This window comes from Myxine glutinosa, chromosome 14, assembly GCF_964187855.1.
Source record: "Myxine glutinosa chromosome 14, kmMyxGlut1.1, whole genome shotgun sequence".
NCBI lineage: Eukaryota > Metazoa > Chordata > Myxini > Myxiniformes > Myxinidae > Myxine > Myxine glutinosa.
In genome coordinates, this window is record NC_136274.1 from 46,369,020 (window position 1) to 46,393,727 (window position 24,708).

Here is a 24,708-nt window from a genome sequence, read left to right on the forward strand (position 1 = left end):
ATGCCCTCTCAGCCCTGGTTGGCTGGTGCCCTTACCGTCACCGCCTCTGACACGCTGCTTGAAGCGGCCACACCGCGACCCTCGCGCTCCTCCCTCTTTTCAGGCCGACCTCGTGGTTACCCAACTAATTTGAGCGAGCAACGGGCAGCTAACGCTGCTGGCGGCCAAAGCGTAACGAACTTGAGGGATGCCAAATGGGGCGCGGGATCGAGTTTGCCCCAAGATGTAAATGAAGGGCGGCCGCAAAATGAACAGGGACCTAAGCTTATTTCTTTACACAACGCAGATGTCACGAGGGAAATGGCCTACTCTGACACATACAATGACATAACTAATTCTAATGGGCCTATGTGTTGCTTGTGGACTAACCATGGGGGGCAAACCTTTAACCTTTAATGATGTCATATTTACACTCTCAAAACATCAACAATATATATATATATATATATATATATATATATATATATATATATATATATATATATATATATATATATATGTATATATGTATATATATATTAATGTATATATATATATATATATATATATATATGTATATATATATGTATATATATATATATATATAATAATAATAATAATATATATTATCCTGTGATTCCCCTCGGTGAAGACTGGGAAGTCACGGATAGCAAAATGAGCGTTAATGGAGGCGTTCAATTCAAGAGCGGATTTTATATCTACATGCGGGAGGAAGAAGAGAAAAGAAGAAGAAGCTCTTACCTGTCGCGCTCCGCCGAGCAGTCTTCAACCCTGCAAAAGTAACTCAAACGAAAACCTGGGTTTTATGTACAAAAATAAATGCCGGCTTTATTAAACGGAATGCCAGTAATACAAAATATACGCGACACTCAAATAAATGTCCTAAATTGGGATCCCTCACACAAGACTTACACACAGACGGGGGGGGGGGGGGGGGGGATAAACGAACGTTGGAGAAAATAAATGTGTAATTCTTGCACTTTGCTCAACCAGCTCGGCGTCTCGTCAGGAATGGCATCGGCCCTGTTTGCGCAGTCCGGACACGGCTCCGTGCGCGCCAAAATGGCTTGGCACCAAGAAAACCTCGACTCGCCCTTGTTCGTGCGCTGCTCGGCCTCACCGGGCATCTCGCTCGCCCCTGCTCGTCACACTCCAGTGGCAAGCCGCCCTTGTACGCTCGTCGCTCGCACGGAGAACCCAGGTCTTCTGTCAGTTTCTCTTCACCTTTTATCAACCCCTCGTGATGTCATCTGTCTCTCCCTACCAATGCTCGCAGGCCACAACTACTGTCTTCGCTCTCCACCTATCATGCGCAGTCCACCCTTTGACGTCATCAATGGAATCTGGCCAACCAGCGTGCTGCTTACTGCTCCTTCTTTCCCCAATCGGCTGGTAGCTTCTTGCTTCGTGGCGACCAGTCACTGCTCCCTCCTTCTCCTGGCCTTTGGTTGCTCGACTCCCGCCCAAAAGCGAGTCCTTCTGGGCGTGGCTCCCGGCCTGCCTGTGCGATGTGTGTTCAACCAGGCGGTGTTGTTAGCCCTTGTGTTGATGTCTTTCTTCTTGGAGGTTTTATTGTGGGGGGGATTTAATTAGTATGTCTGATGCTTTTAATGGTGGGATTCCTCACTGGTGTTTGTGTGTGGTGCCATGAGGAACAAAGGATAGATCACAGAGGTTTGACAAACAAGTTAGTAGTTAACATCATCCCTATAACTAGTTAACATGCCCCATTGCTCGTAATGGGGACGAAGATACACCTTAATCCGACATTCGGGCTAAACAGGTCCCAGACTTATGTACATCGAAGTGGTTCTTTCCATCCACGATCATCGCAGCACCTACCTATGCAGATCTACCTGAATCTATATATCACTATTCCAAAATTCATAACAATATATATATATATATCTATATACAGTATATATACTCGTGTATATATACAGTCACATGAAAAAGTAAGGACACCCCATGTAAAGTTTTAACTTTTTCAACATATTTCAACATACAGCTATTTGATCTTCATTTCAACAATATTGATAGATAAAGGTGATATAATACAACAAATATCATGAAACATTTACATTTTGTAGTCCATTGTATAATTTAAATAAACATAAATGCAAATTTCGCATGTGGAAAAAGTAAGTACACCACTACATTTATCACTACTTGAAATATCTAAAATTAGAATCAGGTGCACCAGCTCAGGTGCAAATGATTAGAACATCGTTAGAGAGGATCTTGGAGGAACCTGTCTTATTTAAACCTCAGATATTTCGTTTGATATGCTCTTTGTTGTTGAAGTGTGCGGCGTCACCATGCCTCGATCAAAAGAGCTCTCTGAGGCCTTCAGAAAGAAGGTTATAGATGCCTACGAGTCCGGGAAGGGATTTTAGAAGATCTCCAAACAATTTGAAATCAATCATTCGACTGTCCGGAAGATCATCTACAAGTGGAGAAGATTCCAAACAACTGCCAACTTGTTCAGGCCAGGCTGCCCCAGCAAGTTCAGCCCGAGAGCAGACCGCAAGATGCTGAAAGAAGTCTCGAAGAACCCCAGAATGTCATCACGGAACCTACAGGTAGCTCTTGCCACTGTTGATGTCAAAGTGCACGAGTCTACCATTAGAAAGAGTCTGCACAAATTTGATCTACATGGGAGGTGTGCCAGGAGGAAACCTTTGCTGTCCAGAAAGAACATCAGGGCAAGACTAAAGTTTGCCAATGAACACCGAGGCAAAGACCAGCACTTCTGGAACAATGTGCTCTGGACAGATGAGTCAAAGGTAGAGCTATTTGGCCACAGTACCAGAAGACATGTTTGGCGAAAACCAAAGACAGCATTTGACCACAAGAACCTGATACCAACTGTAAAGCATGATGGTGGAAATATTATGGTTTGGGGCAGCTTTGCTGCATCAGGGCCTGGGCAGCTCACCATCATGGAATCCACTATGAATTCTTCATTGTACCAGAGGGTGCTTGAGGATAATGTGAGGCCATCTGTCGGAGTGTTGAAGCTCAACCAAAGGTGGACCTTGCAACATGACAATGACCCTAAACACACCAGTAAATCCACCAAGGAATGGCTGAAAAGAAAGAAATAGAGGGTTCTGGAATGGCCAAGTCAAAGCCCGGATCTAAATCCCATCGAGATGTGGGGGGATTTGAAACGAGCTGTGCATGCAAGAAACCCCTCAAGCATCGCACAGCTGAAAGAATTCTGCATGGAGGATGGGCAAAAATTTCTCCCAGTAGATGTCAGAGACTAGTACACAGTTATACGAAACGCCTACTTGAGGTTGTTTCTGCCAAAGGGGGCAATGCCACCTATTAGAGCCAAGGGTGTACTTACCTTTTCCACATGCGAAATTTGCATTTATGTTTATTTAAATTATACAATGGACTACAAAATGTAAATGTTTGATGATATTTGTTATATTATATCACCTTTATCTATCAATATTGTTGAAATGAAGATCAAATAGCTGTATGTTGAAATATGTTGAAAAAGTCAAAACTTTACATGGGGTGTACTTACTTTTTCACGTGACTGTATATAGTGGGGCGACCTTCTGGTTGCTTTGGAGTGTGGGTTCGGGGGGGGGGGGGGGTGGATAATTTAGCTTGTACTCGTCGATCATTATAAATACAAATGGCCATGCAACCTTACCACATTATTGAATGTACAAGAGCAAAGCTATAGCCCAGGCAGTGCCGCCGTTATATTTACAACTATGTTAATAATAGGCAACAAGGCTATCTTTGCAGGAATGGTAGATAGTAATTGGTGTTCGCAGTACAGCACTCACCAAGGAGCACATGTTCTGTGATCACGACAATGGTGAAAGTAACTCTGCTGCAACATGAATGCAGGGTCAGCAATGATTGTGAACAAGCAGAAGTCTCCACCATGGAGACCAATTTTATCCACAGGCGGCAGTGATGAAAACGTTGTTAGAAACATACGAGTCGTTTGTGTGTTTTATCCTTTTTAGAAACATTTTATTGGTTATCTGTGCGGGTTTGATTGCCATTATTCAGGATTCTTTAAAAGATGGAAAATCCATGCAGAGGAGATGGCTTCGCACAATGGAGTCTGCAATTTTTTTTTATCGATGTGGGAAATAGAGTGTACTCTTACCTGATTAGTGATTATGCAGGTGGAATATGTTGTATTTCATCATTGGCTGGCACACCTTCCCAGCCACTGCTGTTGTGCCAACACATTCACCTTCGATAATTTTAAAACTCACAATAATCGTGCATAGTTCCCATCAGTGACAATTTCTTTCACAATGGAATAAGATTTGCGAAGCATAATTAAATAATAAAATTATCCAGGATCACTGCTCACCTTCAATCATGTGTTCCACTTGTTTCTGGGCTGTGGAATCAACTTCCACATTTTCTTCAATGTCATTCCACCCTTGAGATATGTCCCCTTCCAAAGACACCTGCTCGTCCCCTTGTCAGTCCCCAATCCAAAACCATGATATTTTCTACCCTCATCAACACTGTCCCCTCCACCCCAATCCCTCCTCTCTCCAAATATCCAGTTTCCCTTCTGTATCCATCTTGTCAATCCCCATGCGTCCTTTCCTGCCCCTCATTCCTCTGCACACCCATTGCTTATCCAAGACTCCCTCCTATCTCGTCCTTCAACTCTGCTTTTAGTGTTTTGCTCCTGTCTCTCTCTCCCTCCCTCTCTTTGCAGTTTCTTTTGTCCCGTTACGTCTTGATCCGATCAGTATACTAGTCCAAGCACTTCCACGCTCCTCGATGACATATACATTAAAAAAACAGCAAAAAACCCAACACCACAAAAAAAGGATTGTTCCTCTTTTAATACTCGAGAATATTCTCTGTGGATACAAGATGTTGATTTTTTTTTTCTGAAAGATCACCCATGATTTATCTCATGCCCTTTCACTGAAAAATCATTGATGTGGGAAAATATCAGAAGAATATATGTATGTATGTATACGTATATATATACAGTATATCATCATACGAAAATACCCAATTTGGTGTCCGTCTGTCTGACGATTTTTGACCACAATACATTCGGTCGTTTACTCTCAGCGAAACTTAACAGGAACACGAAGGGTCGGTCACAAAATGAAGGTTGTGGCAAATTCATTTCCCCCCTCCCTCCCCCCCCCCCCCCCCCCCAACCATGGCACAGAACACTGCCTTGAGGAATTCCAGCCTGAACAGGCAGGGGAGAAGGAAGAATTCCATTCAGGGCCACACGTTGACTGCGACCAGAGAGGAAGTCCGCAAGCCATGCGTGGAGGTTTCCATGGATACCATACGAGGAGAGTTTGGTGAGCAGGGCGGGGTTCCAGACCGTATCGAAGGCACGTCATATGTCAATGGAGACAGCTCTGATTTCCTGTTTGGCATTGAGGACCTCCATCCATTGTTAAGACAGCAGGAGCTGAAAGAAAGTGTGTTCCGGCAGAACCGGAAGCCACCCCCATGCCAAGCATTTTAACGTCCAGAGTAGAGTGACCTGGTCTGAATCCAAATTGATGATCCGAGATCAAGCCATTGGAGAAGAGGAAGGATTTGATATCCGAAGCAGTGATGGATTCCATGTCTTTGCTGATGATTGGGAGCAGGCTGATTGGTCTGTCGTAGCAAGGATATGTTTTTGCACCTTTTTGTGTAAAGCGGTAATGTTGGCTGATTTCCAAGCTGATGGCAGATGACCTTGAGCAAAAGAGAGGGTGAAGAGAACAGAGAGAGGGTGAGATAGAGCGGCAGAGCAGGAGTTTAGGACCCATGGGCTGATGCCGTCTGGTCCAGTTTCAGAATCAGTGTTGAGGTTTGACAGAAACTTCTCCACCTTGACAGGAGAAAAGGACACAGAGTCCTGGAGCAGCTGGGTACGACTAGGCAAGGTGGATACAGAGAGAGAGGGGTTTGGGACACAAAATTTTGAGGCAAACACAAACTTGTTTTCACTTGCGGAGTCAGCTGTGTAGCTGTTTGAGGTAAGGGAGGGGATGGAGGGGGGAAAAACCCCCAGAAACGGATTTGACCAGACGCCACCAAGATTTGGAGGAGGGAGACAGGTTTGAGAGTTCAGTCTTGAGAGTAGAGAGATATTGTTTCCTAGCTCTCCTGAGGGTAGACACACACTTGTTCCGAGCTTGGTGGAAGGAACTGAGATTGCCTTCAGTTGGATTTGCCTTCAAAGAGGCAAAGGCAAGTTGTTTCAGGGCAACTGCCTCACCACAAGACTCAGTGTACCATGGACAGGAGGAAGAGTGAGACAACTGAAGACGAGATGGGATAAATCAGTGCATGAGAGAGAGCAGTTTGCTTTCGAAGAATTCCCAGGAAGAATTGATGTCAGAGGCAGTAGAGATGGGAGACCAGTCCAGATGATTGATGGCTGCTTGCAGACCGTGCCACTCAGCCTGAGTGAAATGCCAGACTCGTCGGCGCTGAGGAGGCTCTCTGAGAATGGCCAGAGAGATGTCCACTTTAACAAGTAGTTGATCAGAAGAACCGATTGGAGCAGAAGAAGAGCAACAGACATTTGCAGGGAAGTTTGTCATAACGAAGTCTAGAAGAGAAGATACTCCATTGACTGAGATGCGGGTCGGGAAATTGACACATTGTGTCAGTCCCAATGAGTAGCAGAAGTCCTTTGCTGAGGTGCCATGGCTGGTGAGAGAGGAACCCACACCCAGCCATCTGGCATGATGACAGTTGAAGTCGCCACATATGAGGAAGAGAGAGTTTGGATGAGTTGATAGAAGTTGGTCCATGTTGTCAGACAGCGAAATGTAAATGGAGTCATCACTGTTTGGAGGACGGTACAAGTAGTGTAATAATGTTGCTTCTGGGACACCTCCGTTTAACATGGGAAATCCCTATCTAATGTCATTTACCCCCTTGTCTTTTTCAAAAATCATAAACCCCTCTATTTCTCCCACCCTCATCTTTATGAACCTTTTGTCTGTAGTACCTATCCTTAATGTTGTTCATTAGACCACTCAAACACTACAAATATTTGTTTTCTCTTATAGACCTATCATCCTTCTTCTACATATCATCTGGCAGATTAATCTTTGACCCATTCACTTCCATATTAATTCTTTCCCTCCCTCATTGACCCTAAACACCTATATTTCTCTCACCCTGTTCTTTACGAACCTTCTAACCTTTTGACATGTTATCCTTATTCATTAGACCACTTAAACAATGGTCCTTCTGTGTGAACCTGTGATCCTTCTGACCTTATCGACCTTTTAACCTTTTACTCTTAATATCATCTGGTGAATATAACCCACTCAAACAACGACCCGACAAATATTTGTTTATGCGTGGGAAATAATTTAATTCTCTTGCCACTCTCTTCACCATCTAATATATTAACAAAAAATATGTTTGAGTTTGGTTCTTTATTAAGATATTTTAACTGAGCTAAGATAAAATGGTAAACCTCCCTCAATGTTCTTGTTTGAGCGCCTCCAGTGCCACATACCATTTTTAAATTAAAGTATATATTTTCCTGGCAACCATCAAAGTTTTCCGTCCACTCAAAAATATTTCCATCTTTTTTACCCAATTCACCGGTATTTAAATTAATTCTCTTATTTGTTTTGTGAACTTTTTTTACCAGTTGCCTTTTCAATTATACCTATTTGATATTTTTCACATTCATTATGTTTTCCATTTATATACCAAGGTTGATTACACCTCCACTCTTTAGTCTGGTTGATACTTGGTTCTATCATTTATATAATAGTAAAAAAGGCGGCGGTAGCCCGTTAAAATCCCCAACCCCCCCTTTTTAACTTATCACTTATATATATCTTATCACTTATATATATCTTATCACTTATGTATATCTTATCACTTATATATATCTTATCACTTATATACTTATATAACCATAAGGGAGACTATCAATTCCATTTTCTAAAATAAACCTCTTATCATCAAAAGCCCCCAATGCTTTCTTATTTATCTCTTCTGAATATAATTGATGTTTATAACTTCTTATTCCATTAATCTTTCTAAACTCTTCTTTCTTTGTTGTTAAACAGTTATAATAATCCTTAAAGTTTATTGTTTCTTTAATAACATTTTTCTTTACACCTTTTAACTTCTTATCAGTCTTTTCAACGTTATTCACAATGTATTTATAAGCATAAGCCTTTGACCTCAATCCCACAAATTCACTCATAACATTTCCTCCTAATTCATCCTTGAACTTTCCAATCACCTTTTTATTTTTAGAAGAGAACAACTCACTCTCTGGACTGTAATTACTCGTGTCATAGATATTAATGTCTCTTTTCATGTCTGAATAAACATCGTTGGTATTAATTTTCAAAATAAAACTATCTGTATCCATATAAAGTAGATTAACATCATTTTGATATTTCTTCCTCAAGTTATTATAAAAGTAATCATACATTAATGACTTTGATAAATCAAGAATTGTTGTTCCAATATAAATAGGTTTGTTCATTTCAATACTCTCTTTAATCAAATGGATCGCACAAAAGTTCTCAGTAAAGACCTCAGCTCGAGTAAAACTCGGTCTATTAATTAATTTTGATGCTTGTTCCCAATATGTTGATAGTCTGATATTTTGTCTTTTCCTCACATTCTCCATAGTCTTACCAAAGACCGCATTATTCATCAATTTATAAAAGTCTTTCTCAAAATCTGTTTTTGACTCTGTTCTTCTTTGTGTATTAAAATCAATGTACCCCTTTAACCAATGACTTTGCTTGAACTTTAGAACCCTATGGATCTTCTCTACTCTTAGACCTTTTGATAAATATTGTTACGGACACGACTTATTAAGATGTTATGCTGGGCCGAGCGGAATGGCCGCCGTGTTCGCACAGTTTACCCGATTATACTCGAACGTTGGCCGAGTCGCGCTACGCTAGATCAATGAAGGAAAGGACACAACGGCTGGGTTAAATGACACGACACCAGGGGTACAGTTCTCAAGACCTCCGGAGGAGGTTATAATATTGGTTTGCAGAACGTTTAGATTACACTGACAAGAGGTACAGCATAGAAAGGTGGGCACTTAAATACGGTCTTATCTTAGCCCCGACAGACCACAGATAAACGGGACAAGACTGACTCACACAGGGATTGATGGCAAGGAAGGGCAGAATCGATGGCTCAAGGTGCACCTTGGCTCAGGGGCAGAATCGACCCGGTTCGGTCCAGAGATGCGGGAGGTCTCTCTCAGCGCTAGGAGGTGACGTTCTTTCTCCAGCTGGGGGCGCATCTTACGTCACCTCCGGTAAGTGGCTGCGTATATCCAGCGGGGAGTGACACGCCCTCGGCTCGTTAGCTCCGCCCCAGATGGAATCGGCCCGCCGCTTCTTATTGGGTGCAGGGGGATTACCGGGCTCCGCCCTTGACGAGGAGCTGACAGTCAGCCCCTTCGTGGTAACCCCGTCGGAGCACATGGGCAATGGCGGCTAACCAAGCCGGAGTGAGGACGCCCACTCCCCGCACCGCCGCCGCGCCGCCCCCCGCTGTGGTTGTAGTTGTTGTTGTTGTTGTAGTTCCATGAGATGATGGGAGGATGCGGAGATGAGGTTGTGGGGAGGTATTGGGAGGTCCTAAACTCACTACTGGTGCCATACAATCACATTCTGGTGCAACGAAGAGTCAGAATTAATGGAAACGAGTCCTTAACTGACATAGACTAAGAATAACTAGCAAGATGTCCGAAAGTTGTCTACGTGAGATGCGGTGGACCTGGGCACGACATTTAATGGGGGAAAAAGGGGAAGGTCGGTTCTCCAGAGTGTTGTTTACAGACAATGGGACTAGGGAATGGGGGATTGGGGATAGTTGGGGAGTATTGGGGAAATAGGGGAATATTTACAAGCGGATATGGATGGAGGCCAAATCCCATATCTGCAACAATATTGTCGCAAATTTCTTTGGTGTAGAACATAATTTTTCTTGTCATATAATGTAGTAAGTAATTTTTCTGTTGATTCACCTATATCAAACGATCGTTGATAATCACTCAACCATTCTTTCTTTGGACTTTCTTTCTCACAAGCAAATGGGAGATCTTTGTGTAGGTTATGGAGTTCCTCTGGATATTTTAAATCAATTTCAAAATAATAACCAACTTTTTCTTCATCCAATTCTTTTTGTGTAGAGATACATACACCTTGTAAAACGTTTTTGTAGTCTTTTTCCTTTACCCATCTAAGTTTTCCATAAGGAAGAGCCTGAGACATTGCCCAGCCATACAGGTTGTTCGCGTCATAGTACATCAAGTAAGAACTCTCTTTCGTTGGATCATAATTTGGAAGATATTTGTTATTTGCTTTTACGTATCTACTCGAGCAGACTTGTGAAATTCCACCTCTTTTTGCCTTTTCAATCATCAAAAGCATATCAACATCGGTTATCAAATCCAAAGCTTGTTTTGTCATTTTCAACATCGCACTCCAGGCCAATCCAGGTGCTGTGTAGTAGTGAGCAGGATCCAATCCATATCCAGTGCGACAAACAGATCTAAAGGCTTCAAATACATCGGCCAATAAAAGCACATCAGTTTTGAGATACAAATCGTGATACTCGCCAAGATTCTTGATGTTATATTTTTCCCAAACATTTTGTGCGTGTACATAATCTTTATCAGATATATGACTGTTGTTTAATTTGTTATCGAAATTTTCTTTTGAAGGAAGTTGTGTTTCATTGAATCTCTCAAATGAGTCCATATAGTCATAGGGGTAAATTCCCTTTTGTGTTAGAAAATCTTTATCTAAAAAATACTCTGAAAGACATGGAAACTCTTTTAGATTTTGAACCAAGTTAACCATGGACTTGCCATGAATTTAAATGTATCAAGAAATCTGATATTAGTAATAGGAGATGTGTGAATTGTTTTTGTGAATGAAATGTATTTCTGATCCGTGTTTGGAATTGCTGAGATACTTCCAGAAGTCTTTGAGAGTTCCTTGATAAATAGATGTGTATCATAATGAGCGTTGTTATGAAGAAAGACAGGAATGAAAGAGGGGAGTTGATAATTAATATTACAACTTTGATGAGCCGGACCTCTATATTTACCAGTGAGATGACAATGGTCTCTAACCTTTAGACCTTTACCAATTTTCTCCTCACAAATATGACAGACATTGTTTTTTTATAAATTCCCTTTTTTCTTTACTTGTTAAGGACATTGGTTTATTGGTTTCTCTCATTATCTTGGTTAATCGAACACAGTCTTTTTCTAGTCGTTTCACAAACTCCTCTGGGGTATTTGAGCCTCTATACATCTCTAACTTGTTATATTTATCACCAACGGATGATTTGATATAATAACAAAAACCACAAGGAGTATGTTTTTGATATTTATTTGTGTATGATTCTTTTGGATCTGGAGAAGCAGTATCAATTTTTTCTAAAATACTTTCAAAATCAGCATATATAACAAATGGATGTTTGATCTTTTTATTTTCATCTTTGAATGTGATCTTTGAGCCTTCTTTAGGCATATTGATTACCGTTGATTTATGTTCGCCACAATAATTTGAATGTTTATCTAATCTTTCTTGTGAATTGAAGAAGTTAAGACAACGCAAACAAATATATATTTTATTTGTTCTCTTACAGACTTGTGGTTTTATTAATTTAGCAATATCTTTGATGTATGTATAATGTGAATTTTCGTCTGAATTAAAATATAGAAGATTAATATGAGTTTGTTTACAATTGTCAGAAAGCTTTAAAACCTGAATGTTGTTTGTTTCTGTTAGACCATAAACATTAACTGATAAATTATTCATCTTTTCAAATTTAGGAATATCATTTAAAGTCATCGGAAACTTTAGATCTTTCGTATTTAATGTATTCTCATATTTTTTATAATGAGATACTCTTTCATCATGAAAATGTGGAGGATGTAAGTGTGCTAAAATAGACCAGAGAAAACATTTATTGTCTTTATTTTTGATATTGATAACTGCTTTTCTATTTTTGATAACACTGGGTAAATCAATGTAAGAAGAAGCTTTTAGAGGATCTGATTTAAGAATATGAATGTCTATGTAAATAATTTTTCCTATATTGAATCCACTTCCTACGATTGAATTATCCACATCTTGCTCTTGTTTAATAAGTTCATCATAGACTCCTGATGTTTTAAAATCTTGATATGAAGATATAAAGTGTGGCTCAGTTCTCATGTATGGTGCATCTATAACTCCTTCATCCTTTGTCATTTCTAATTTTACTCCCATATAAAATTTAAGTGGTTTCATTTCCTTTAGTGTTTTTTCAATCAACGTTTGAACAGCAGGTTTAACTATTTTAGTCCTTGAGCCAACCGGCCATTTTTTGAAGTGAATGCTCCGGGGGGGGGGGGGAGTAATTCTCATTATGATTTTCCATTAGACCAATGTCTCAAGTGTCAGAAAAGGTGTGATGGACATCTGAGAACGGTAGCTTAGTGCCCGGATGGACGCCATCTTTGAAACCACCCAGCTCGAAAATGCCCATTTGGTGGGGTACATTGTTGCACGTGTATCTGGACTTCTATACTAGCTATCGATGTGCGGTTGACGACTAAATATACGTCCGATGTGTACCGTCTAAATAAAAAATAATATGAAGCATTTTGTTTTAGATTAATTATTATAAAAATCAATTATCGAAAAAAAATCATATATTTTTCAATATTTTATTATTAGACTTGTACTTTTTTTAGTGAAACAACACTGGTATGATTTTCCAAATTATGCATTGTGCTACACCGTTTATCTGTCTATAAAAATAACTCAAAAACTAAAACATATCATCCACCACGAGTGTACACAAAAAATATATGAAAAGGCATGCACTTTCCACAAACCGAAACTATGTCAGTTGGAATTTCCCGCCGATTAATCAACCCACAGAACCCAGTGCCGAAAGTGACGTCAGTCTATTCTATATCTATATTCTATATTCTATATCTCAGTCTGAGATTTGTTGCGGTGACCTGATTAATTTCTGAGGGGGGGGGGGGGGGGTGGGTGGCTTAAGAACTAAAAGTGAACATGTTAGATGGCGCCACATACAACTCTATTATAGAGTTGTATTGTGGCGCCATCTAACATGTTCACTGACTTGGATGAGTATGTCTATGTAAGCTGGCGAGCTTTTCGGATATCGGAGTAATCTCACGTCAGTCTTTTTGTTCTTTCAGCTGAGATGGCCGGTGTCGAGGCGAAACGGGCGAAGATTGAACCTGAGTCCGGAACGTGCATCCTGTGCAGCAAGAAGTCGCCACTCTCTGAACTAAGCAAGGCAGCGGGCAACAGTTCTTGGAAGACATTGTGTGACGCAGCCGCAGTTAGAAACTTTTATCCAATTCTAAAGCTAGTCCAAGAAGGCGCAGTTGAACTTCCTAATATTCCAATATTATACCATAGGGCTTGTAGATCAGACTTCACTCACAAAAACCACCTAGCTACTTTGACCAATGGAGCTAGAAGTTCTTCAGTTGATACTGGCGATGCGGTGCGACAGCGATCATCACGGGAAGAGGCAGGATCAACTTCAACGGTCTACGATGATAAATGCATTTTTTGCCAGCGTGCTTCAAAATTCATAAAAGGCAGTCGTACCCGTGAAACAGTTGTCTTGGCTGTTGAACTTCGAGCAGATAAGACAATAAGAGATGCTGCGACAGCTCGCAATGATGAGAGAGTTTTGGCATTGACTACACGAGATATGGTTGCAGCTGAGGCTCACTACCACTTCGCCTGCTATAGAAACTACACACGGCCCCAAAAACCTCAAGTAGAAACTGACATTGAAGATAATATCGAGAAAAAAGAAATGATACGATGTATATTCAATTTCATTCGCACTGACTTGTTCTTGAACCCGAGGATTGTTCCAATAGTTGATGTTGCAACAGATATCCTGTCTTCAGATACATTTTCAGTTGATGTTCGTGACTCCATCAAGAAGAATCTGCAGCGCACATTACAAAGAGAGTTTGGAGAATCGCTCATCTTCTTCAATGTGAAACACCGTGTATACTTGATGCCCGATAATCTGACAAAGCGAGAGATTGCTGCAGAGTGCGTAAACCTGAAAGCAGAAGTGAAAGCATTTGAACGAACGGACGGTGAAAGTAACATTGTGCGTGCAGCTACTTCACTGCGACACCAGATCAAAGATGCTCATTACAATGAACGTTGGCCGCCTCAGCCAGCAGAACTCACTTCAGATTACGTGAAGATACCAGATTCTCTTCGTGTATTTCTGCATACTTTGATTTGAGGGAGTGGGGGTAGCTCTGCGCGTGCCGACACACTGGTATGGTCGATGGCTCAAGATATCATCAATGCTGTACACCGGGGTACCATCAGAACATCGAAGCATGTCCTACTTCCGTGGGTCATGAAAACGCTCACTGGTAATACAGAGGTCATCAGAATATTGAATCGACTCGGGCACGGATGTTCGTACACAGTTCTGGAAGAAATCGAGACAGCGCTATGCATAGACAAAATAGCAAGTGTGGAGAAAGATACAGTACCACTTCCGTCACATGTGCACCCTTCGGTCCCGACTGTATTAGCATTCGATAACATCGACAGGCTAGAGGAATCGTTGAGTGGTGGCGGAACATCGCATCGCGTCAACGGTATCATCGTCCAACCGAAGTCGCAGTCGTGTTTGCCGCCCCAACCTCCATCGGCAGTATCCAAAGCAGATAAGAAGCGATCTATCCCGTCATCCAGCGATTTAGTTCCAATATACAGCGGTGGGAAACGAGAGGGCCCACCTGCAATCAAGCCTGCAGATCTTTCTGACACTCTTGCAGGCGCAACATCCCTTGCGCAGCGCCGAAATCACGTATGGATTATGACTCGCATGCTGGAACCATGCGACCAGACAATCAGTTCGTGGACTGGTTTCAACATCATGACTAGAGATCGTGTTCAGGTGACGGAAGATGTAGTTGGCTACCTGCCGACTATAAACGCGCCTGCCACAGATATGGCAACAGTGCAAGAAATCCTCAGAGAAGCTCTGAACATCATGTCATCACTTCAGCTTGAGCGTATACCGGTGGTGCTCGACCAGGCACTATTTGCTAAGGCGACCGAAATAGCATGGAAAGATGTCGATCGATATGGAAGAATCGTGCTCATGATGGGGAACTTCCATACCATCTGTAACTTCATGTCGAGCATTGGGAAAATGTTTGGAGATGCAGGCCTTCGGGATGTAGCTGTTGAGTCAGGAGTAATCGCTGAAGGTTCCATCAACAGGGTTCTGGAAGGCAAGCAATACAACCGTGCTGTGCGACTCCACAAGTTGATGTACGAGGCACTAATGCGCATCATTTGGAAGGGCTTCCAGGTGTGGATAGAAAGCAATCATCCTGACAAGGAACCCCAGATGCGAAGCACTGACCTCAAAATTCGCAGCATCAAGGAGGATGTTTGCCACGAGACTCTCGCTGCTGCTCTCGATGATGATTCATGTGTACAGAGCTTTGACATGTTCGCGAAATACCTACATTTTCTGCGAACCAAACATGGAGACCTGGCTCGCTTCTGGATGATGTATATTGATATGGTAGAGACCCTGCTGGGGTTGATTCGTGCGGATAGAGAAGGCGACTGGATGCTTCACTTGGCTTGTGTCCGAAGAGTGATCCCTTGGTGTTTCGCAATGAACAAGGTGAACTATGCTAGATATCTACCAGTGTACTATGCACAGATGACGCAACTCCACGAAACATGCCCCGAGTTGTACAGGCATTTCAATCAAGGCTACTTCTCCGTACAGCTTAGACCAGGGAATCCATTTGCCAGAATCGCTGTTGATCAGACAACAGAAGAAACAGTAAACAAAGATACGCAAACAGCTGGAGGAACACGAGGTTTTAGTCTTCGACAAGGGGCTGTGTCACGATACTATCTAACTGCAGAAAATCGAACTACTGCACTGAGGCAACTACGAGAAACTATCCTTGTGAATGGCAGCGACACATCTCACGCCAAGCACCCTGACTTGTCTACTTCTCGCATCAAACGTGATGAGTCTGGCGTCACAGCTATCTGTGATCTACTGCAAAATGACTGGACCAATCCATTCGCCGATGATCCGTCATGTCTTCTCAGTATATCTATCGGAGCGGCTGCGAGGGAGGACGTTTCTAATGACCTACTCAACACCCTGCAAAAGGGGGAAGCGGCGTATCAAAGCTTCCAGAAACGTCTTGAAGAGGGAACAGGCTTTCATGACACATTGAACAAGCTAAACTTGAAGACCTTTGGTAAGATCAAGCAGAAAGTTGTGAAGGGCACAAACAAGGAGATCGTCCTGAGAGCTGACAGACAACTGTTTGCCACCATGATACTCATCGCCAAGACAAGGAACCTCGACATGCAACTTGTCCTTTGTCACCCACTAGGGCCGTTACCATGGTCTTTGGCAAACGTTGATGGGTCAATGAAAAAAACGAACAAAGCTGCACTTGCGAAACACATGGAAGGTTTTGTGGAACCAGCCGAGAACGTTGACAAGCGAAGTGCAACAATAATTGATGCGATGGCTCTCATACAAAAGATGCATGGCGAGAACGACACGTTCGAAGAACTATCTGACCGCATCCTTGCTGCAGCGCTTCACGCTGGTCAAGGCAGTGAGCGCATCGATGTTGTCTTTGACACATACACAGAAGAATCCATCAAAGCAGCTGAGCGTGTGAACCGCGGTTCAAATGAAGGCATCAGTTTCAGCGAGATCAGACCCGCACACAAAATCATGAACTGGCGGCGTCTCCTTGCTTGCAGCCAGACAAAGGAGAAACTGGTTGTGTTTCTGGCGGAGTCGTGGAAACATGAAACAAATCGCGAAAAGCTAGGCAACAGAACACTGTATGTCACCTGTGGTGAAAAATGTCTGGTACTGACCCGCGATAGGTGGAAGTTGGTGCAAGCACTCGGATGTAGCCACGAGGAAGCAGACACGCGTATGTTTCTCCACGCAAAGCACGCCGCTACCCACTACAAGACGATCATCTTAGTGGCAGATGACACCGACGTTCTGATCATCAGTCTTCATCTCAGCAGAACCATCGATAGTCAGCTCTTCATCAGACGAGGAACAAAGGTTCGAGTCAGAATGATCGACGTTGGAAAGTTGGCTGCGGTATTGGGGTCTGGAGTTTGCAGTGCATTGCCAGGGCTTCATGCATGGAGCGGGTGTGACACTGTGAGTGCTCTGGCTAGCCAAGGAAAGATAAAGGCTTTGAAGCTTGTGCAAGCGAATGAGCTGTATCTTCAAGCATTCACAGATCTGGGATCTTCGTGGAATGTACCAACAGACGTCTTCAATAGCATTCAGGCCTTCACGTGTCAGCTGTACGCCAAGAACACGAAGATCGTCGGTGTTAATTCGCTCCGTTATCACATGTTCTGTGCAAAGAAGGGCCAGATCGAATCTGGACAATTGCCGCCTTGTGAAGACTCCTTGATGCAGCATACGCTTAGGGCCAACTATCAGGCGGCTATCTGGCGACGCAGCCTTGAAAACCTACCAGACGTCCCAACACCATCAGCAGGACATGGTTGGGAACTCGATGATGGCGGTTCGCTCACAATCCGATGGATGGCGGGTCTACCAGCTCCAGATGTCGTCTTGAATCTCATCTCATGCACATGCAGAAGGACGTGTCGACCGTCAGATTGCTCCTGCATACTGAATGGGTTGAAGTGCACTGTTGTTTGTAAGCTGCAGGGATGCTCCAACATGGTGCAGGATGATGCTATCGTGGCTCAGGATGCCAATGACTCTGATGGCGACTCTGATGATTAACTTTGTGTGCACTGTATATTGTATAGCATATGTTGTTCTCTATTATAATGCAGGCCAAATTGCCTGAAAATCTTTATAGACAGATAAACGGTTTAGCAAAATGTATAATTTGGAAGATCATACCGGTGTTATTTAACTAAAACATGACATGTTCAATGATACCTCCGCTTGCTTATTAGGAATATACATCGTATGGTGTTAAAATCAGCTCCATACGTCTTTCCAAACTCTAGTAATGAATAATTAATATAATTGGCGGCCATTTTGAAATCCAAGATGGCCACCAAAGTGCAGATTTCCTATGTAACAATTTCCGCCTGCTTATTAGATATCGTATGGTGTTAAAATCCTCTCCGTACGACATTCCTAACTTGCGTTATCGTCAGAATAGATAATGCCAGCGGCGGCCTAAGTCATTTTATGCCTCTTTACATTTATTTGTTGTAAACTCGTGGTGGATGATATGTTTTAGTTTTTGAGTTATTTTTATAGACAGATAAACGGTGTAGCACAATGCATAATTTGGAAAATCATACCAGTGTTGTTTCACTAAAAAAAGTACAAGTCTAATAATAAAATATTGAAAAATATATGATTTTTTTTCGATAATTGATTTTTATAATAATTAATCTAAAACAAAATGCTTCATATTATTTTTTATTTAGACGGTACACATCGGACGTATATTTAGTCGTCAACCGCACATCGATAGCTAGTATAGAAGTCCAGATACACGTGCAACAATGTACCCCACCAAATGGGCATTTTCGAGCTGGGTGGTTTCAAAGATGGCGTCCATCCGGGCACTAAGCTACCGTTCTCAGATGTGCATCACACCTTTTCTGACACTTGAGACATTGGTCTAATGGAAAATCATAATGAGAATTACTCCCCCCGCCGGAGCATTACTTTTGGTCTGGCTCAAGGACTATTTCTACAGCATCAACTATAGACTCTGGTTCAGGAGGTTTGAAGTTAAAGACTCTTATTTTAATATGTCCTTTGAATGCTCCATCAGAGTTTTTAGTTGTGATAAAATTTGATAAATGTAGATTTGTTTTAAGATGTATTTTGAAGCCTTTCTTGAGGATATTTTTATTACATGTAGAACAGTGTTTTGTTTCAGGTGGAAGAGGGGAAAGTTTGTTAAAAATGTTGTATGTATGTTTTGCGGTGAGAATATGTTGTTTATAATATTTTACTTCCTTCTCGCAAGTATTACAATAAACCATATTTATAGCGTGAGAAAACGTGGTGTTTTATATATATCACTGTGCTTAAAATAAAACACTTTTTCACTCAGAATCATCTAAGTCATAACTATCACATGAATACTCAGAATCATACTCAGAGTCATCAATAAAGCTACTCTCATAACTATCATTTGTGTTCAATGAAATACTATCATCACCATCGTCCGAGTTCAATGAAATACTATCATCACTATTGTCCGAGTTCAATGAAATAGTAAAATCTTCACTGCTGTAATGACTCATATTTAATTAGCAAGAAAAATATTCCCATCAATATCTATATACTTTCTTTCATTAACAGATTCAATCTCTACAATTTTTATATCAAAAGTTATCTTTAAATAATCTCTAACTATCATAGAACGAAATGACATTTCACCAGAAATATTAACATCATTCATTTTACTTAGATCTACACCCTTTGGATTATTAAAGAAAATACAAATGTCTCCTCTAGAATTATTAATGGTCTTATCATTCTTTTTCAAAGTATCGTGGTCAATCACTTTTTCAAGCTTTGAATAAATTGCCAGGAGTAGAGGAGAAACTTTTGTTAGATTTACTTTAATGGATGTCTTTCCAGGTATAGTTAGAGCTCTTCCTTTAAATGAAATAGAGGGGCTCATGTTATTTTCCATAACTGGTTTTACCCAAAAATTTCCATATTTATCTTTGTTCAATTTAACATCTTTGACATATTTTTCTATATCTTCCACCGAAGTAGAGATTGATTGAAATTTGTCTTTTGTGCTTTGAAACATTGTATTTATTAATGAATAAACTTGCATTTAGTTTAAGTAAAAATTTACCACATAAATATGATAAGTTCTGAAGGATATTTAGAATTTCCAGACTCTCCATATGATAAATTAGAGAATTGTCCGGCTTGTGATAGAGTGGGGCTTAATGATGAGGATTCATATAAACAATGTTTATTCTGTGATTATATTCTAATTAATGATAATAAGAAATATAAAAAAACATATAACTCTTTTAAATTAGAACCAAAAATGAATTACTTTACAAGATTAATAAGAGAGATGAATGTTAAGCATTATGGTGATAATACACCATTTCTTACAAGGAAAGAGACTCTTTGTATTGAGGAAATGTATAAGGGTTTAATGATATTTATTATTCAAAATAATTTTAATGGAAATGTTAATACAAGATACTACATAAATAAAATAATGAATTATTTTGAAATTAAACCCGAACTCAGGATAAAATATAGAGTTTCTAAAATAGCTCAAAAAAAGTTGGATGACTTGTTTTCCAAATATATAAATGAATGATTTTTTACCCGTTTGGGAAAATAAGATAAAATTTAATAACCATAAAAACATTCCAAATTCATTGAGATGTCTAATAGTTGGTTCAAGCGGATGTGGAAAAACCTGTTTACTTTTAAAGATGCTCCTTGGTCCTAATTTTTTAGATTATGATAATTTAATAATTTTTACAAAGTCTAGTTTTCAACCCGAGTATCAACTACTCTCACAGGGTTTTAAAGCAGGTCTTAAAAAGGAAGACATTATCGGTTTATTTAAACTTCAAAACAAACTAAATGATTATAATATTGAAGATATAATACAATTATTTTGTGATACACAGAAATCAAAATCGAAACCAAAACCCATAACTTGTATTCTCAGTGATAATACGGATGATATACCTTCACCTCAAGATTTAGATAAATCAAAAAAGAACCTCGTCATCTTTGATGATTGTGTTAATGAGAGAAACCAAACAGTAATGGATAGCTACTATACAAGAGGGAGACATTCTTCTTGTAATTGTATATATCTTAGTCAATCATATTTTCAACTCCCTCGACGCTCAATAAGAAACAATGCCAATACTTTTATTTTATTTAAGTTAAATTCAATAGATGTAAATAATTTTTGGAGAGATAATTGCTCTACGTTATGTAGTAAAAAAGAATTTGAAAATTATATGAAACACACGATTGAAAAATATAAATATATTGTTGTGAAACAAGATGAGATATTAAAGGATGTATTTTTATTTTAAACATAATTACATATATAAATGACAACAATTATTATTAACCTTGTGGGTAAATCTGCTTCTGGAAAGAACTTTCATAAATCTAAACTCTTGAATAGTAAAAATGAAAAGATTGTAAGTTTTTTTTAAAAACACCCTATGATTCGTTTTGTGAGTACTACAACCAGAGCAAAGCGACCAGGAGAAGTAGAAGGGAAAGATAATTACTACATTTCAATGGAGGAACATATGCGATTGAGGAACGAAGGTCAAATATTTGAGGAGGTCTCTCTTGGTTCTACAAAATATTCACATTGTAAGAGTGAGTTAAATAAAGTAAAATCTAATGGTCTTGGGATTTTAGAAACTAATCCTGAAGGAATGAGACAAATTATTAAACAATTGTGTGGTGATGGAGTTAAGATTTTATCATTCGGTTTTGATATCGATGAGGAGACTCAACGCAAACGTATGAAAAGCAGAGATACAAGTATTAGTGAAGAAGAAATAACAACTCGTATTAATACCAATAAATAATTTGATAAAATATTTAAAGAAAAAGATTTATTTCAACACATTTACTATAATGATGAAGAAAAGGAAAATTTTCCCATTGACCTTTACAATTCATTAAATGATATTTTTCAATTAATAAATACAGAAAATGAATACCGAAGAAAGAGCAAGAAAGTTTAAAGAACATCAAGAGTTGGTTTCAAAAGTTGTAAAGCAACAGGAAGAGATAAAGAAGAAACGGAGACAGAAACTAACTGGTGAAGAAGCCTTTGAAAGAAAACAAGAGAAATTCTTTAAACCACTTTTGAAAACTCAACACCCTACAGTTCCCACGGTAGAATTTACTCCGAAAAAACTTCAAATGCTCAAAGATTTTAGTCAGATAACAAAACAAGAACTTGGTGAATTAGAATATGATGACGAGGGATTATTTCGGAAACTTGAGGAGGTAAATCAACCCCCTAATTATGTAGTGGAAGCTCTTCGAAACAATGAATATTCGGCGGGTTCAAAAACCAGAGCAGGTCTCATTCCAACAGAAGAACCAGCAGTGTTTCATCTTGTGGAAGAAAAGGTATTGATATTTAATGATGAATTGATGTTCTTGAGTTCTACTCAACCAAATGTTAAATTAACTCCAAGATTAATGTTTCTTCTAACAAACCCCGGATTCAGCGGTTCAAAATATTTTGAGGAACCACTTGATATGGAAAGAGAGGAAGATAGGGTATATATTGAGTTGTTAAATGCACTTGATTATGGAGTTTCTGTTGCTGGTAAAAGTAAGAAGAATGAGAAGGAGAAACATATTAATTGATGCTTTAAGTAAACTTGGTTCAGGTGTTAGTTTTCTTCCAAATGACCCATCACAATTAGTTAATAGGCTATTATTGTTGTTAGGTAGTAAGAAGGCTAGAAACAACAATTGTTTTAATGAATCCTCAGCCATTTTAGATCAGTTGATGAATATGAAAATAATTAATAAATGTCAATACAAAGATATTTTATTAGATATTAAATAAGATGAGAAGCACAATTCTTAGTTTTAATTTCACAACGAGCGATTACACAGCTTCATTCCCTTACCCACTACAACTTGACCCCCTTACCTCATATGAGGCATCTTTATTGTCGATGGAAACTTATAATACCTTGTTTAATATCACAGAGAAAAACAACAAGTTTAGTTATAATCCAGGAAGTGGATATAAAACTATAACCATTTCACCTGGAGCTTACGAGATTTCTCAAATATCTTCAGAAGTCTCTCGCCTTATGAAAGAAAAAGGTGATGAACCAAAAAATATTGTAATAGATATTCAAAAACACACTTCAAAATCAACTATTAAACTTAAAAATAATTATAAAGTTGATTTCACGATTGAAAATTCGTTTAGAGAGCTATTGGGTTTCTCTTCAAAAAAGATTGAAAATAACGGGACGTTTTACAGTGATAATGTTATCCAAATATCCTCCGGTATAAATTCAGTATTAATTCATTGTGATTTGATTGATGGTGCTTATAACGATGGAATAAGAACAAATACAATATTTTCATTCAGTGCATACTAAACCCCGATTGGTTATAAATTTAATATGGAACCAAAAAATCTTGTCTATTTACCTGTGTCAGGAAAAACCATATACAGAGTAAATTTTAGGATAACCGACCAAGATAATCGTATATCCTTTAATGATGAAATTATATCCATCAGAATTCACCTACGTGAAGTTTTTCAATAAATAAATAATGGTTATTGTGAGAAAACACGAGTTGGGAAAATATAAAATAATTACAGGGGAGGGCATGTTCCTTTCACCAGACTATACAAGGTATGTGGGTAGAGGATACTATAAACCTAAGAGACAACGAGGTGTAGGTCATCAATTTCGAAATAAAGGAGATGGGATAATTGATACTCTAATGGGTATTGGTTCAACCATCCTTAAACATAAAGACCTAATTGGTTCAACTGCTTCTGCCGTGGGCTCCGTTGCGGGTGCTATAAAGAGTATAAAAGATGCTCAAAAGGAGTCTCATAAATTACAAGCAATCAAAGAAATAAAAAAAGGTAAAACTCAACTATCTTCACAAGAACGACAAAAAATCATTAAAATACTTGGGTCAGGGTTTCAACAATTTTAATGCTATATAAATACAAGTATGGAAGCGATTGATAGTATCTATGATTTGGATGATACGATTATCATTTCAAACTCCACTAAAAAGGAAGACTATTTTAAGGTAAATGCTATAACAGGAACAGACTGGAATTCAAACGGAACAAAAAGTTTTGAAATAAATAATCAACAAACTTACTTGAATATAGCTGATAGTTTCTTGCTGTGTAAATTTAAATTCACTAAGGCTGCGAATAATACTAATGCTACACTCATAAATGATTTCTTCTGGAAAATGTTTGACAGTGTCCGCCTGCATATTGGAACACAAGAGGTTGAAGCGGTTGATTATGTCTCTGCTACATCTGAAATGATGAAATTTACACTATATTCGTTTAGTGATAGAATGGGTAAGGGAGCTGTTGAAGGTTTTATTCCTGATATGTCAACGGGTACAAACGCAGACCCTGGTTATAGTCAAAGGAAGTCAATGTATAATGATGACGCAAAAGCTGAGAATAGTTTTACCGTAGCAGTACCTCTGAAAGGTATATTTGGATTTTGTGATTATGATAAAGTTTTGTATGGGCTTAAAATTAGATTTCAACTACAAAGGAATGATAATGTAAATAGATTGCTTTTTGGGGATGAAAATGCTTTTGGAGAAAATAATAAATTTGTTATTAATGATTTGTGTTGGTATATCAGTGAATATACTCCTAATCTTAAAACGGAAGAGATGTTAAATAGAAGACTTAACTCAAAGAAACCGCTAAATGTATCATACCTTAAAAGAAGATGTCAACACGTTAAACTGGAACACACTACCTACACTTGGAATTTAGGTGTTCTTCAAGGAAAGCCACGATACCTCTGGCTCATTTTTTAAAAACCAGATGGAGAGGACGGTACTAATAAGAATAATGCCCTGAGTGATGATGCAAAGGTGAAA

The 24,708-nt window shown here is 39.4% G+C and overlaps 1 protein-coding gene across 1 annotated transcript in view; it reads right to left on the reverse strand.

Annotated features, from left to right (window-relative positions):
• Positions 1 to 4,148: 4,148 nt before the first annotated feature.
• The window catches only part of LOC137439349 (uncharacterized), a 34,696-nt gene continuing 14,136 nt past the window's right edge, over positions 4,149 to 24,708 (reverse strand). Inside the window, exons 7-9 of the mRNA XM_078767970.1 lie at positions 5,023 to 5,090; positions 4,736 to 4,865; positions 4,149 to 4,234 (exon numbers count right to left, since the gene is read on the reverse strand). Of these exons, the coding sequence (XP_078624096.1) occupies positions 4,149 to 4,234; positions 4,736 to 4,865; positions 5,023 to 5,090 (284 nt within the window). The remainder of the gene's footprint in view (positions 4,235 to 4,735; positions 4,866 to 5,022; positions 5,091 to 24,708) is intronic.